The 17,871-nt window shown below is 42.5% G+C and overlaps 1 protein-coding gene across 2 annotated transcripts in view; it reads right to left on the bottom strand.

The window, feature by feature from the left end:
- USP7 (ubiquitin specific peptidase 7) overlaps nt 1-17,871 on the bottom strand; it is a 60,761-nt gene that overhangs the window by 30,798 nt on the left and 12,092 nt on the right. The window contains exons 1-2 of one of the 2 annotated variants that reach the window (XM_039885313.1): nt 1,915-2,019; nt 995-1,172 (exon numbers count right to left, since the gene is read on the bottom strand). Coding sequence is in view for 1 of the 2 variants with exons in the window: in XM_039885312.1 (XP_039741246.1) it covers nt 1,915-2,019 (105 nt within the window). In the remaining variant the exon portion in view is untranslated. Of the gene's footprint in view, nt 1-994; nt 1,173-1,914; nt 2,020-17,871 lie in introns of those variants that run through there. The other variant, XM_039885312.1, reaches the window with a different exon arrangement.

Consider the following 17,871-nt stretch of genomic DNA (forward strand, 5'->3'; position numbering starts at 1 on the left):
TGAAGAAAGACATTCAGATACTGACAGCTAGAAGTACTGTAATAGACAAAACATTTAACCTCGTACTCCTCAGACTTCCTAAATTCACAACACACACATCCCGCAGAAGAGGGTTTTGAAAACAAATCACGACAGAAAATGCTGCCCTAAAGCAATGCTTCCACTCCTAGAACTGGAACCATCTCCCTCCAGCCCCCTTTGTCATCAAAGAGAGAGGATCTTTTCACTCTCTTACCCCTGGCACCTCTCAAAGGGCACCTAAAATCCAAACCAGGAAGGAGCTACTACTGAAGACCTCACTCTACTTTCTCCTAGAATATGCTTTTTCCATTTGGTAATTCACAATGGCAGTGAACGTTTCCACTTTTAGGTTCTATAGTTCGGCACCATTATTTACTACTAATAATTCAGTAAAACTGCATTGAGAGGGAGGAGATTTTACATACATTATGCCCTCCTAACGGGGGTTCACAAATGAGGCAATTCAGGCCCCCAAGAAATATCTGGTAGTATCTAGAGACATTTTTGGTTGTCACGACTTGGGGTTAGCATGGGATGACGACACTGGCATCCTATAATGCACAGGACAGCCCCCTACAACAAAGAATGACTCACCCAAAAAGGCAACAAACAGTGCGGAGGGTGAGACACCCTGTCCTTTTATCTACAGCTGTGCCTTCTCCCAAGCCCTCCCCGCTAAAAACATGAATGGAAATACTAGTATGAAATTGCTCTGTGGAAACTAGACTGGGAGGGCTGTGACTGGGTGGCCAGCTACTGCTCCACAAGCAGCAGGAAATCGGTCCCTGACTCACAGACCTGGCCGTGCCTTCCCACTGTGCTCCCTGAATCGCTTTTGGCATCTCCGGTGTCTGAAATAAAACCAAGAGCCCAGTAACCAAAGAGACCGCACCCACACCATTGCCCTGGGTCTACAGTGGAAAGCGCACTCCACAGGTAACAAAGCAGCGGGGTTTAGACCACGCCTCTTTACCTTCCTCAGATATTGCCTCAGCCAGCTGCCAGGGGGTAAACCGCACTGTGAGAGAACTCTCAACTACGGCTGCAGTTTCTCATGGAGGCTGAACTTTTGGCAGGAGGTCTGAACAGCAGTCCTTCTGGTGGTGCAGCCCGTGGCTGATGAGGTTTCTTTCAACTGCCCCGTTACACCCCTGGGAAGGACACAACCCTCATGAGGATTGATGGACATGCTTTTGACAGAACATGGTTTCATATTATACTGCAAGATTCCAGGGGCTGCATAAAGTGATTACTGGCTGCTATCTGCTCATGATTTTTGACCTTGCAAATGTACACAGGTCACACAGTCTGATAAATTATAAAGAAGAAATTGCCTCGAAAGAAAGCGGTTTCCTAGGCACAAAATGTCCATGCCATGTACATATGCAAATACTTTTTGCATAGAAGATATAGACCAAAAGTTAATGTGGGAGAATGAAGCCCAAAACTTGGTTCTGATTTCCTAACAGGAGTGGGGCGGGATTATCAGCTACAGACAATTGATATACACACTACAATAAGAATGCAAAGGATAGTCAAGTTCCAACATCTAGAAGTATCTTGCTTCAAACCAGAAGGAAAGGAGAGTAATATGTACTTGTTCTACTGAATACTAACATTTGGCTGGAAATTTTCAGGCCTGAGTAAACACCCGTCTACTATAAACTTCTGTATTTAAACCTTCTCGCCTAGGCTGGGGAAAATCAACTTACCTTGACATTTGTAGGCAACCTTGAAATTCAACACTAAAAGAGGCTTCTAAATTTTCTTCAGTTACAACTTCCTAAAAACTAGCTACTTAAGAAACTCAGAAGTACTCAAGGAAGAAATATGCATAACATATTTGTGTTTCTGACAGTTTTTGCCCAGTGCAAGTAAGCCACAGGTACTTACCATCCTCCATATCTTCCTCTGTGTTGTTATGCCCATCGCTCATGGCTACATTCCCGTTGATAACAGGGTTTTGAGTAATTCTTGGTGGGTCATCTGTATCTCCAGCTTTAAAGGAAACAAAGAAATTCCATGGTTTTTACCGTCATGGCTTAGATTAAATACACAAAAATATACTGGTACTTTTGACGATTTCCGGTCACAAGTAAGTTCCAATTGCTCCGTAATAAATGCACTCTAACCCAAAAGGGATTTCTCTAGTATATTTACTAAATATGAACTTGGGCTGCTTCCAAAATGCTAAATGGGACTTAGAACACTGAGTATACCACACAATAATCTGCTTCGTCTGCAATGGTATTTATTTTGAAATAGGTTTCCTACTCATCAAACCTCAATCAATCCTAGAGAAAATATTGTTGAGGGTTCACTTAATATATATAAAACAGTGTACATCAGATCTTTTTACTGCAGATACATGTCAGTGACTTAGAACATCAAATTATCATTCTCAAAGTATCACTAGACAATTATTGTATAACTGAAGTATAAATCCATGCAAAATCCAGAACTGGTGTTTTAGGGGGTGCAGGGAATGTGGAAAAGAGAGCCCTAGGAGAGCTGTTATGTACAAAGAATCCACGAAGGATTGAGAAACTAATAAAATCGTTTTGTCATTCTAAATGCTGGCTGAAATCTTGCTTGAAACATTTACATGTAGTCAGAAGCATGGATTTAAAACTTTTAAGCAATGACTAGCAAATATAAGGTGTGAACTCCAACTGTAACATTCTCATCACTATTTTCACTCGTTAATTTAAAAAACAATCTTCTTATACTAATGTCCATGATTTAAAAGGGGGGGAAAAAAAAAGGCTATGACAAGACTTAGGATTTAAATAGCCTCTACTGGCCAAAAGGGCCATACTTCACATTTAAATCCTGTCCTTCCACATATCATAACAGCTGACTGCACTAATGCTAGCCTGTTGCCTGTGCACTCGGCTTTCTCTGGGGCATCGGCCACTCGGACAGAAATTGAGTCTCAGCTACAAACGGAGATGTGGTGTAAAAACAGCTACATAGGTGTGTCCCTGGCCTCGGTTATCTCAGAGCCCTTCCAGCGTTCAGACCAGCACTCATTCAGGTTCAGCACCACGGACAGCACCCCTCTCCCCCTGTGGATTCTCTCAGAAACCCCAAACCACTGTCAGATTACATCTCTCGAATAATTCCAGAATATAAACCACATTTTATCCTTCTTAAGCATCTCACACACACGTGAGAAAACCTTGGAAGCCAAGAATAGGTACTGCCGCCCACATTTAGACAGACCACTTCTAATCTTGATACTCTTTAAGACGTTTTATTAAATATCAATATACATACTTGATCAACAATTTTGCTAAAAGCTATTAAAAATATATATATACATATACATTTTTTAACTGATCCCTTGACCACCAGACCCTGACAGAAAAATTGGAGGAGAGAAGTGGGGAAAGGAGAAATTCTTTTACTGTTACTTAATTAGCTCAAACTCTAAAACACGTGCTTAAAAAGCAAAATGAAAAATCAGGTACATTGGCTGAAATGTCTTTCATCCACATTTATCCTCCTAAATTAAGCACATCAAACCGCCATAAAAATATTTTATGAGGAAAGAGCCCTATGAAGGGCTCTGAAAAAAAGGCACAGTCCACCAACAGAATATTATTATACAGCCGTTTTTAAAAAAGGTTCTTAATGTACCTACATGGAAAGTTCTCGAAGTTATGTTATAAAAAAATAAATAAATAAGATACCAAGCAATAAGTGCAACCTTTGCTCTAAAAGATTTAAGAGTATACTGGAATAAGAATATATAAATTCCCATTTCCCTTTACATGAAAAACAAACACGGAGAGGGTACACAGAAACTATTAAGAAGTTCTATAGAAGCAGACGAGTATTCTTCACTATAGACACACACTCATCACATGAATGCACTAGAAATCTTCAAGTAATTTGCTTGATGCACGCCTGATACTTTTACTTTAGCTCCTCAGTCCAAATCTGTCCCACTGCAATAGCTTTAAAATATGGCTTATAATGCGCAAATGCAAAAATAACAAATAAGCAATTCTCTGTATACAAAACAGAGTATTGCTCCTAAAACTAGGATGTTATGTAAATGTAAGCAGTCTAAACTGTGGCAAGTCACAACTTGCGTGATCTGTGATTCTGAAGATTCTGAAATCCAAATGAATTAAGATTACAGATGAAATAAAGTATCTTTAAGGGTTTGTTTTGGTGATTTGAGGTAGAGCACTTTTCACCAGAAGTTACAGTAATAATAAAAATCAAGATCAAGAGATCTATGGATCACCATCCGCAACACTTTACTTACTGTGCAGGGTGGAGAAATGAATAAACTGGACCAGTTTTTCAGCAGTAGGAGTGAGTTCAATGTGGTGAATGAAGAAAGCCTAATATTTTGTAAAATGAGGGATCCTGTTCCAGTGTTAATGAAGACAGGATTCTCTGCAGTTGGCCCCAGAAGGCAAGGCAGGCAGAGTTTCACAGCTGAATGGGGTTCTCCTGAGCAATACCCCTTTCTGATGGGCTGACCAATCTGCTCTTCCACCATTCATAAGCATGGAGATGGTGCTCAAGGCCAGGGGCTGTGAAATGGCACTAAGTCCCTGGTTGGTCCACCATGTACATGAGGACTCTGGCCCCAGGAAGATCTCAAACAACTGCCATGGGGCCTTTGTAAAAAGCTGGCAACTCAAGTCTAGCTCCTAAGGGGCTGAATACCCGGTTTTAAAATGCTTCTTCATAAGTGAGTTAGTTCAACAAGAGAATTAAAAATTTAATTAAGACACAGTAAATCCCTGGACCAGAATTAAATGATAAAAGCACCTGATAGCTACAAAAAATCCTGTACTAGGCTTCCAGAAACGTCCTAAATGATAAGACAACCTCCTTCATCATCAAAGAAGTGAAAGATTGGCGTGGATATGTATTTGTAACTATAAAGTGATCCCAGCTCCTGAATTTTATGTCCTGCATAGCTGGAATTTTCCCAGATGTGTCAACTCTCATTTGGCCAATATGTATGACAACACTAATTTTCTGACACACGACAATCTCAAATAAGACTGGAGACATGTCTGGCACCAATGACAACATGTAATGTCTCAAACAGATGAAATGTCCCAGATAGGCCAAATGTCTGCAGGAGAAATAAGGCGATTATCAATCCATGATATATACGACACCCAGAAAAACGATAGACAACTGTTTCCATTACTTGTGATTGGTAAGCCTTTTCACAATAAACCTTGTGACAAGTATCAGAGGCATCGTTTTAATTTATGTGTAAAAAGGTACAAAATACCTTTCTTAAAGAATGACTTTAGAAACATACGAAAGGCTACCCTGGCTAGTTACAAAGCCTCTATTCTCCTCCTTTACTGAGGAGGCCTATGCTTATATTCAGCTTTTCTTCCCACTGCCTTCCATTTGTGATGTCATAACGGAACTACTAACCCAGAGAACACTTGCCAATTGCTATGGAAATGATGCTGCGCTAATGCAGCACCTGAATCTCACTCTCGGATGAGCTAACAGATGAAGAACATTATTCCACTTTGTTGGCTTTGACATTTTCTGTCACTTCACAAAGACTTCTCAAACTTCTCACAAAAACACTGGGTGGGAGAGACCAAACACCACAATGAAACCTCACTAACTATCTTCCAACTAAGATAGTTTCAGGACCGCAAAGACCCTGGGCCACAAAGATCCAGCCATGCCTCAGATTCACTCTCTACTCAGCCCCCCAGATTCCTCCTTGATTTTTCCAACTAGTGATACGCTCCCGTGAGCAAAATCACAATACATGGAAGTACCAACTCTTAGTCCCTCGATCAGTCAAGCAGAGCCTCTGACAGCGCATCTTAATCCCACCTCTACCAGGTCACTTTGAATTCCAAGTCACCTCCCCTCACCGGCTTCGGCTTGGTCCTCCTCCTCTCATCTTCTCTCTCCTGGCACTGAACCCATTTTAAAGAATACTACATAAAATAGAGGTTATCCAGGTAAACTAGAACACTGGTATCTTCCTGCATATTCATTTCTTAATTGGCAACCCCAAATATATTTCAGGACAGTTCAGAAATATCAGCATTGGTTCTAGAAACCCATCAGCAGCATAAGGACCCCAATCTGAACTCCTGAGTCACCTTCTTGTCCAAGCCTGTGGTTCCCCGCCATGTCTGCATGGCTCTGTAGTAGAATGTGCTGGGGCCAGGGGAGGTGGGGTTCTCTGGTCCACATCAGAGTGACTGCATAGAATCTCTGAGAGCTCTACACCTCAACATTCTTTTTTTAAAAGCTCCCCCACAAAATTAAGACCAAAAACACAGTCAAGCAACTTCATCAATTTAAATAATCACCCTCAAAAGGCCAAGTGGCCCAGAAACAGAAAGAGGATGCTAATGGGAAGGAAAAAAATAAATAAAAATAAAGTGTGGTTCCTAGTTCCTTAGCTGTTGCTATGGTGGGACACGGGATGAGGGGTACTTGGGAACACGCGGCACTAGCTTTGCAACTTTCCTGTAAATCTAAAATAAATCCAGAATTTAAAGTATATTTTTAAAAAGACAACAGAAAACCCTCGAACCTAAGAAGCAAGGAATAAAACTGATATTAAATTTATACACAACTTTCAACACGAAGCATCCACATAAGCATGTGTGAAATTCTCATGCAATCAAAAAAAACGAAGAAGAAAGGCAGCCTGAGAACTGAGATCTGGAATCTGCTTCTCACAGATGTTGGGGAAAGGCGCTCACAGCAGAGTGCCTCAAGGGGGTGGGGGGGTCACGGGGGCGGGGCGCTTGTGTCAGTGCCGGCCCACTTCAGTTTGCTTCCAGTAGCTCCCATTGACTGGCTGCCTACTGGGTTTCAGATAGTGACCACAAGCCCAAGGTGACGCAGAGTGGGATGTTTTCCTGTTTCCAGATAGACCCTTGGACTTAGATTCTGTCACCAGACCCCAGCTGGGCTGTGAGGTCACTGCCACAGGAGGACCCCAAGTCTGTAGGGCTATGGAGTCCCTGCTCTTCTCACTTTCTCTACACAATTCCTCTCTGAGATACTACCTGCCCATGTGGTCCCTTTCTTCAAGGAGGAATGCTCACTGCTCAGACATAGTACAAGTTAGATGGAGTGGCCAATGAACCCAGAGGTACTAGTCAGAAGGAAATAAAGATTAAAAAGTCCTGAACACAGAAGCAAGATGCTGTGAGAGGTTCTTTAACATCATATTTTTTAAAACGCCTACTCTCGACATAACCTGTACTGCACCATTTCTCAAACATCACCCCAGTCTCATTTTTCTACTGAACGTATTTTGTGATAACTGCAGATTCACAATTATTACGGAAATAAGAGGTCCCTTTCCCTTTACCCAATTTCCCCCCAATAGCACAATTTTGCGAAATTATAGCACAGTGTATCACAACCAGGATATTCCTACTTACTTGCACTCACTTATGATATGTAGGGTGTTGCGTCCACCAGTCCCGATACCAAACAGTCTCAACATGAGGACCCTCGGGGTGCCTGTTCACAGCCACACCCAACTCCCCTGTGTGTGCCCCTTCATCACCCCTGGCAATGACTCATCTTCTCCACATCCATAATTTGTCATTTCAACGATATTACAGAAAACGACATAGGTATGTCACCTCCCAGAACCCCTTTGACACTCAGCGTAACTTCCTCAAGACTTATATTGTTGAGGGCTCCATGACAGACACAGGCCACGCTTCTGACCAGTTTGGGGATAATACGAATAAAGTTGCTATGCACATTTTTGTATAGGTTCTGGTTTCATATTTATTTTTACTTTTGGATTTTAAAGAATGAAATGCTCACAGTAGCAAGGCAAGGAGGGTGCAGAGATGCATAGGGGGAAATAATGACCTTGCCCGTTCCTAGCCTGCGAAGGAGGCCACTGATGTGTCACCTTCCAGGCTTTCTCGATGTTCACAGATAGACACATAAGCACAATCTGCATTTACTTTTTCTCAGCAACAAAAAAATGGTACACTATTCACGCTATATGGATAAATTACAGCTATCCCAATTCGGTATACGTACATATATATATAAACATGTACATGGATTTAATTGTGAGCAGCACCATAACATGATGTCATGATTTACTCCACCATTCCCCTACAGATGACTGTTTCCATTTTGGGGAGGGCGGGTGGGGGGGTGTTGGCCACTTGACTGATGACGCAGCCAACAACTCTGTACTATGACTGCTGCCCTACTATCCATTTTGTAACCAGGTCTTTCTCAAACAGATCTGGTCCCCCCAAGTAGTTAGCCATGCTCTTCCCAATGGCACTTATCAACAAGGCATCTGAGAACCAGAACACTACCAAATGGCTCGGAACAGCTAAGTCACATGACCCGCCTCCTGCACAAAGTTCACATGCTGTTCAGAGGACTCTTTCAGCTCCTACGCAGAGCTCCATTACATTTACTTTGAAGAAAGACTTCAAATACAATCAATTTCTTGATGTTCTGGCCCAGAAAAAATCCTCAATGTATGGAAGCGAGCTCCAAGCTCACCCAGAGGAGCAAAAAGACAGCTGACACGCCGACTGAGAGAGAAGGTGCAAGCGCGACTGAGAAGTAGGACGCGGCACGCGGGCCATTTATAAAGGGGGGGCGTCCAGAGGCCAGGGCGGTGCTGGCCTGCGGGACACAGCAGGGACAGAGCAACCCGATGGAGGTGGGGCAGTCACGACCCAACCCCCTGCTCTGGGGAGTGGACGGGGCTCTGAAGGCACCCACAGAATCAGGGACTCCCAGGCTGTGAGCTGCCACACTGCCTAAGAAACCGAACCTCCTGAGAGCTGGGAACTGACTTCCTGACACTCAGAGAAAATACAATTCTGTGAAAAAAGTCGGTAGCTGTGGAGGCAACTCCGGTCCCGTCTTCTAAGGCAATGCTAGATGGGACCAGGGAACACAGCCAGACCCGGGACAGAACCCAGAGGTAACCTGGGGGTGAAGTCCTCAGAGGATGCAAACATGGTGAGCAGTGAGATGTGGGTCTAACTCTCTCTGCTCTCACCCTGGGTCTGACAATCAGTCTTTTCTTTCTTCCTTCCAGGACTCAGTGGCTCCCATCTTTACCATCCGTACGGCCACTGGGTGGAGAGCAGGAGGTGCCGACCGGCAACATGGCCCATTTGCCAACAAGCTCACCTTTCCAGTCACAAAGGCCACACTACCTATGGGCCCCCAGGAAACACCCAAACGGTTTCCAGGCCTTACTCCCTCCATGCTTGACCAGGAAACTGAAACTTCTCAGAAGCAGTCAATTTCTGAATGTGGTCCTAAGTGGAAAACTTGAACTATACTTCAAGAAGATCATTTCTAATCCATTATCATTCCATTACCAAGGCCTAAAAGGTTAGGGCATTCCCTATTTGCCTGCAATTACAGTAACAACGAAGACGACTTTCTAATTACTTTCTTCTAACACACGTCCTTCCCAGACAGGAGTTACTTGGGAGGGAAAGGCAAGCATCTCAGCCAGGACTGGGCAGAGCTCACACTCTCCTCTCAGAAGTTGGTCAACCTACTTATCAAGCATCTTGTGGGTGCCCAGAGCTGGGTGGGGCCCTGGAGCTGAGGAGGAGACAGACAGATAAGTGCCCTGGTCTCCTGGAGCTTGCTTTCTTGTGGGAGGACAGGAGGAAACAACTGCAGTGGCGAGGAAAACAGAGTAGTGACAGAGCCACAGGGCTTGGGCACATCCATCAGGCATTAAGGAAGAGGCAACATCCAGGTCGAAACCACGAATGAAAAGGAGCCAGCTTGGCAGAGATCCTAGAGAAGAACATTCCAGATGGAGTGGGCAAAAGAGAAGGTGGGAGATGAGGTTCAGACGGAAGGTGAGCAGGGTCAAGGTCATGGAGGGCCCTGAAGGCCATGAGAAAGGTGCTGAATTTCATTCCCAAATGTCCCTGGCTGGGCATGTGCTCCCACCAGCAGCAGCCAAATGAGGAGGAAGCCACCAAGGGCCTTGGAAGCACAGCACAAAGCACGGCTCTCCAGGAAGCCAGACGAAGATGGTCCCCGTGTTTGACCTTGGCTGCCAACGCCATACATCCATTTGGTCAGGCCTGTCCTAAATCACAGGCAGATGCTCCCTTGCTGTTGTGCAGAGGCCGTGGGTGCCCCAGCCTGCCTGATTGACAGGGCAGCCTCTCTTAGCTCTGTGAATTCCTTTGGTCATATTAACGAAATCATACCTTAATACCACAACGCTAAAGTCTTCTGATTTATTACTTCTACTATTTTTACATGATTTGGCCATATGTATCCCCCAGGAGGCTGGCTGGGAGCCCACTTCTGGGTGGCAGTCCTGTCCTACCAAACCAGGACTTCTTTGGTCCTCCGCCTTTGGTGAGCCACCGCAGGGCCTGAGGTCAGTGGACCAGCTGCTAAGTAGTGGAGCCTGAAGGTTCAAAGTAGACCCACAGTGTTGAAATCTGACGGTTAGCTCTATATGCTAAAATAATCCCCATTTAAATTAGTTCTATGAAAATAAAACCCCCAAAAGGCCACATATAAATTTGTGTTCTTTAAATAAAACTATTTGTTCAGGGCCTTAAGTTTGGCTTGATTATGTAAAAACCATCTGTTCCCTAGAGAATCATCGTAACTGCCAATCGTATCTGTTTCACAAACCCTGACTGACGACTGGCGTGAATGCTGGCGGGGCCCTGAGGGGCGTGCAATCCTGCACAACTACAAAGCTTACAACTTCGTCTCTACTGCTTTCTTACACATCTGGTCCTGTTCCACAAGAAAAAGGGGCGGCATTATCTGCTAAGCTGCGTAGCGCAGTCCGCCGTGGGAAAGGAAAGAAGTCCCAGCACGCACGGCAGGGACGGAGCTTCGCGGAGGCCACGGGACAAAGGTAGAAAATGTTAGCCGAAGGATTAATACCTAGAATAGAGCTCCTAAAAATCAAGAAGAAACACCCAACCACAGCAAAGGAGAAATTCCCAAGAGATAAAAAAAGACTAACTAATATGCTCAACTTCCCTAAATAACATGATACCACTTTTCACCTGCCAGATTCACAGCGAAAAATGCTGGAAATGCCCATTGACACTGAGGGTCTCACAAAATGTGTGGTGTCAAATGGCTGGCTGGCACGCAATTTACGGTCAAATTCTTCTCCCCAAAGGAGATATTTTATCCCCCCGCCAGCCATTGGCGAAGTAGTACTGCCTCAAAGCAAAGATTTTGATGAAACAATTGTGAAGATGACCACAAAGGCCAGGTTGACATAGTCAAGAATAGAATGTCACGGTTTTAGACTGGTATGATTCGGCCACCATGCTAACCCAAAGGCAGAACTTGTTTAAACTAAAAGTCAAATATCCTTTCACTCCAAATGTGATTTCTAGGAATCCATTCCAAAGAAAACTAGCATGCCCCAAAATATACACAAGCAAATTTCTTACACTAAAGTACAATTTTTTACAGAGAAAATTAAAAACAACATAAATGCCTATTAACAGCAAAGGCCACCTGTTATATGGCTCCATTTATACTCAGTGTCCAGAACAGGCCAATCTTCAGAGACAGAATGCAGATCAGTGGTTGCCTGGAGTTGGGGGGCAGAGAGTGGGAAGACTGGAGAGGTGATGGCTGAGGGGTGTAGGGGCTTCTTTCTGGTGCGATAAGAATCTTCCCAAACAGACTGGGGTGGTGGCTGTGCAGCTCTGGGAACAAACTAGAAGCCACTGAATGGTACACCTGAAACAGTGAACTGCAAGGGAGGTGAATTCTACCTCGATGAAGTTTTCAAAAAGGAGACAAAGATTTAACAGAAATGGGCCATTTCACGTGGGGACAATCAGTTCCACAAATCACAAGTTTCTGAGAGCTCTGCACAGTAAATAATGTGCATATTAAGCAACCGAATCATGTATAGATGTTCCATTTTCTCCTGTATTTCTCTTAAAATAATATTAAACCAATTAGCTACCATATTTACTCTACATTCATGTAGTTTTAAATAAAGTAAGACTATAACAAGGGAGTATGTCCGCCACTGAATAAATTACTAGGCTGTCCATACAGAATGAATGAAGCTGCACGTATATGGGCCTGAGACGATGTCCATAATGCATTAAGTAAACAATGTTCACATCTGAAGAATAGTCTGTCTTTGCGTCCATGTTGTTCAAATGTTTCAGTGAATATGTATTACCTTTGTAACAAAAGTAAACACACACACACAAGCAAAGCGAATCATGCAAAAAGCACACACACACACAAGCAAAGCAAATCATGGTGCAAAAAGTACAACCAAAACACTGCCCAAGCATGACACCACCTCAACAGTCCTTAGGAGCTGTACCAGAGAAGGGAAAAGAGGGTGCCAGCTGCCCACTGCAAGTCAGGAGGGAGGGGGAATCCTAGACCCGTCCCAGAACAAAGGGACTACGTAAACGACTTGTGGCCTGGAAGGTCGGTTTATACCTTGGCAAAAGCAGCAACCTCTCTTAAATGCCTGGATTTTCCTTAAGAACTATTTTTAAAAAGACAAGGCAGTTGGGAGGTGGCAGGGAGGCCAAAGCTGTAGAAAGATTTTAAGCAAGCTCTTGTTGTGCTTATTAAAAACAAAGTCAAACACAACCCATTTCAACTTAATTCCTTTATTTGAATAAACCACAAACAGAACCACCTAGGACAGAAGACTAAGTTGCTTCTAGTGTTTGTATCACATTGGTGCAGGCAGACCCCCACTGAGGTTTTACCCGAGGGGACCCACTGCGATTCAAGACCTTTTGAAAAACCAGTGGCCAAAGAAGGGGTTTAAAGTTCTTGGAAGGAAGATTAGTTTCTCAGAAGTAGCAAAGAAAATCTGGTCTTATTTTTAAAAATTAAAGAGGAGGAAGAGGGCACCATTCAGCCCACAAACCAGTAGTAAAGAAAGACCGTGAATACCTTCGGTGCACTAGCAAAGCCCTTGTGAAAACTGGACATTCAAGAAGTCTGTGTTCACGAACTGAGAGACTCAACAGTAAAGATGTCAGTTCTCCCCAAATTAACCTCTATGTCTGAACACAATTCCAATCAAATCCCAGCAGAACTTTTTATACCCATAGACAAGCTGATTCTAAAATTTATATGGAAAGGTAAAGGAAATAAAGTAAAACAACTCTGAAAAGAAAGAACAGTTTGAGGAGTTGTACCACCTGAATTTAAGACTCACTATAAAGCTTCAGTAATGACAGTGTTGCACCAGCAAAGGAAGAGACAGACCAACGGAACAGGAGAGTCCAAAAACAGGCCCACGTAAATATTACTATTTGATTTTTGACAAAGGTATATAAACCTATTCAATGGGAAAAGAATAATCTTCAACAAATGGTAAAGGAACAACTGGACAGCCATAGGCCAAAACAAAGAACCTCAACCTCATATCTTATACAAAAATTAACTCATAGTGGATTGTAGATATAAATATAAAATTTAAAACTATGACTTTTAGAAGAAAACACATAGGGTGGCGCAAAGAATTCTTAGTCATAACATCAAAAGGAAGATCTATAAAAGAAAACTCTGAACAGACTGGACACTTCATTAACACTAACAAGGTTTTGCTCCAGAAGACACTGTTACGTGAACAGACAGACAGTTATAGATAGATTGGGAGAAAATATGTGCGAATCACCTATCTCACAAAGGACTTGTATCCCAAATATATAAGAGCTCTGGAAATTTGATAGTTAAAAAATAACCCAACAGTTGAACAGACACTTCAAAGAGGATATAGGGATGGCAAATAAACACATGAAAACATGTTTGTATATAATAGATATATGCAAATTAAAACCACAAAAAGATACCATTACCCAACCTATAAGGATGACTAAAATTAAAAATACTGACGCTATCCATTGCTAGCAAGGATGTGGATCACCTGGATGGCTCAAACTTAATGGTAGGAATTCAAGACAGCAGAGGCACTGAGAAAGACAGTTTAGCGGTTTCTTATAAAGTACATCTTACTCTAGAGAAATGAAAACTCATAGTCACACAAAAACCTGCACACGAATATCTAGTGGTTTTATTCCTGGAGACAACCCAGATGTCAGTCAGTGAGAGAGAGATAAGTAACTGTGCTCTGTCCATACAATGGAATGCCCTCAGCAATAAAATGGGACGAACTACTGATACACCTAACTTGATGACTCTCAAAGGCACTGCTCCAAATGAAATGAGCCAGTCTAAAAAGTTTACATGCTGAATGAGTCCATTTACACCACATCTGCAAAAGGACAAAACTGTAAGGGATGGAGAGCACGTCAGTGGTTGCCAGGGGCTGGCATCAGGTGGAAGATGTGACTACACGAGAACAGCATGAAGGAGTTTTGGGGGGTGAAGGAACTGCTGTGTGATTGTGTTAGTAACAAATCACACGTGTTAAAACCCAGAGAACCATATCTCCCAAGTCAAATTTACTGTACAGTAATTTAAGAAAAAAGGAAAAAAAAAAAACACCTGTAGGGCAAAGAGAATAAGGAATGATTTACTAACTCTTCAGATAAATACTCCCTTGGTATATGGTTTTGACTTTTTTAACTATTTTGGAAAAGAGAGCTAAATGATTATAAAAGATGTAAGGTCTGAATCTTTTTGCTCCAAGACCTTTATTAGGTAGTATGGTACAAAAGAGTACAAAAATATTTGCATCAAAACCCGTTTTTGGGAGGAAGAGCTGAAAATGTTAAAAGAGCCAGGAAAATGGGAGATCTAAATAGAATTGGAAAAAAAAAAAAACCTACTGAAATATTGGTTTAGTAACACACAAACTCAGACAGATTTCCCAAAGAGTTCCAACTGTCTCATACAAGCTACTGGAAAATGAAAATGAGGAAGAGGATACAAACAATATTAATGAGTAGACTGTTGCCTATTACGGAGAATTAGAAAGTAAAAAAGCACAAATTACTTTTTGTTTAAGTTCTCTCCTTGGATTCTCAAGAAACACCTGTTAATCGTCTTAAAGGAATACCTTATATACACCTTTAAGTGGAAAAAAAATTTTTTGGTCTCCATTCCCCAATCCATGGAACTTCCCCACTGCAGGGACCATCCAACTGCCTGTTCCCCATCCCCATGGCATTAGGTGATGCAGAAGTGGCCACCCCGCTGCTGTGGATGACTAGACCGCCACTAATCACCACCCGAACATCTTCACCCACTCTGCCATACAGAACAAGTCACTGCTCTCTATCCCAGTGAGCTTTCTGGAGTCAGAACTACAACCTTGTCCCCAATTAGGTTAACAGCACAAGTCTGCTACACACACAAACGTGATGTTTTAGGTACTTACATTCACTTTTTTTTTTAATGTAACTGTGACGATGAAATACGCCAACATTTAGAAGACCTGCATAACTCAGTGAAGTATTTTCCAAATGACTAACCAATGGTATTTAGAAAAGACCCATTCAAAGGACAAGATAGACCAATAAACTTTAATATAATAGAACATGAAAAGTTAATGCACACTATTTCAAAGTGCATGTTGCTATTAACCTTAAGAAGCTACCAAGCTTTGGTGTAGCATCAAAGAACTGCCACACGGATCTGAAAAGGCTATTAAAAGTACCGCTCCCTCTTCTAACTACATGCCTCTGCAAGCTGGGTTTTCCTTATATCTCCACTAAATATTACACTGCAACTGACAGCAGAAGCAGAAATGAGAATCCGTCTATGAAGGAGACAAAAAAAAAAGTTTACGAAATGTAAAAATACCATTCCTCATTAAATTTGTCTTGAAAGTTAATTATTTTCTATAAAAAGTGTGTGTTATTTATGTTACTGAGTTATACTTTTTAAATGAATAAGGTTGGTCTTAATTTTCATTTTTAACATGACAACTAATGATAAGAGATAGCCCACCAACCCAAAAGCCCTTTGGGGTTCCCATTTATCTCAAAACTGTAACAGGATCCTAACAACGAAAAGTTTGATAGTCCAAAGACCAGACTGGTGGATTTGTGGGGTGTCGCCTTAGCTAAACTGGAATTACATGCCCCTCTCTGCAGAGTTCCCACTTAGGAGACACTCTGCCAGCAATCTGGAGAGCCGCTGAAGTGGATGTGGGTCTCCCCCTGCAAACCGCACGCCTGATAAACTTCTGCACCAGGCCCAGAATCCACGGGCGGTCATGTCAGCAGCGTCCACAGCTGTGCACAGTAAAATCTAGTAAATTCCTTTAATCATCTCTACTGCTACCGATGCTCTCAATGGTCCCGCAACTGACATGAATACCCTCATCCTCTGCCACCCGGTTGATTCGATTTAGTGGTGAAGCACATTTATAACCACAAAAAAGTTCCAAGTCTCTTTTTAAAAGTGAATAAAACCTATTACAGAGATAGAATCATAAGAACCAGCATATCTTTTTGATCCAATATAAACTGAAGTTCCAGACAGAATACTGTTCTGCACTGAAAAGAAATGAAGCACTGATCTCTGCTGTGACACGGACGAACCCTGAGAGCATTAAGCCAGTGAAAGAACCATACATGAAAGTCCACACATGCATGATCCCATTTATATGAAAGGTCCAGAAGAGGCAAACTGAGGACAAAGTGGACTGGCGGTTGCCAGGGAGAAGGGGGGCGGGGCAGGAAGTGCCCTAAGAAACAGTTTCTTTTGGAGGTAATGAAAAATGTTTGAAATTTGATTATGTTGATGGTTACAGAACTGTGAACATGCTAAAAGCCAATGAATTATACACTTTAAGTGGATGAGTTGTGATATGTGATTTATATTAATATAAGTTGCTATTTTAAAAATCATGATTAATAACACATTTTATCAAAAAGACTTATAGAAGAGCAAATAAAAAACTAACCCATTAAACTGTTAGCAAAGCAGGTAAAATTAAGGTTAATTGGCATTTAACACTGTGGCATGTTCCAATCTGATTGAAACTAAACTATAAAACGCAATGCATTTAATTATTTGGTACTTCCTGAGGAGACTATACTGTTTAAGGCGTGGCAAATGACCTTGGCTGGAGTCTAGGCTCTTCCGACCCAGACCTGAGGTGGGGGAGAGGAACTGCAAAGAAATACAATACAATGTGCTGATTACAACATAATGGCTATGCGGATATGCCCAAGAAACACAAAGAAGGTGCCTCAATTTTCACCTACCCAGTAGCCTTGCCTCTGGCACTCTCAGCTCGAATTCCCCTGAATTCAAATCCTAAGCATCCCTCTCACAGCCACACCACTTCCCCAAGCTTTCCAGCTTCCCCACGGCATGATGTGACCTCTCTCATCTCAACTTCCAGAACCCGATCTCTTCACCCCTTGTGGCAGTCACCGTTTTCTATCCTGCATTAATTATGTATGTTCATGACCCATCTATGTCCTGCTGAGCTTCTTTAAGCAAAGACATCTTATCATTTGTTCATCTCTGTAACCCCCTCCCCCGGTGCCCGAAGCAGTGATTGCCAGATTACAGGCAAGTATGCACTGTGCTGAGCCTGTCTGGGGAACTTTCTTCCAATGTTATTACAGAAGAAAATGCTTGGTTTTCCACTGTTCTAAACAATCCTGATCAAGGCAAAAAGCCCGCCAAAAAAGGATAAAGCTAAAACCCAGTTCACAGGCTGGGACTAGGGCAGCACAGGCCATGGGACTTTCTCTGACCGTGAATATGGTCCTATAGCTACACCGTCCAACATGGAAGCCACTAATCACATGTGGTGACTGAGCCCCTGAAATATGGCTAGAGAGACTGAGGAACTATTTGATTTTACTTAATTTCAATTAATATAAAACTCATTAGTCAAGAGTGGCTAGTGGCCACAATACTGGACAGTGCAGGTCT

Source organism: Pteropus medius, unplaced genomic scaffold (assembly GCF_902729225.1).
Source record: "Pteropus medius unplaced genomic scaffold, Ma_sr-lr_union100, whole genome shotgun sequence".
NCBI lineage: Eukaryota > Metazoa > Chordata > Mammalia > Chiroptera > Pteropodidae > Pteropus > Pteropus medius.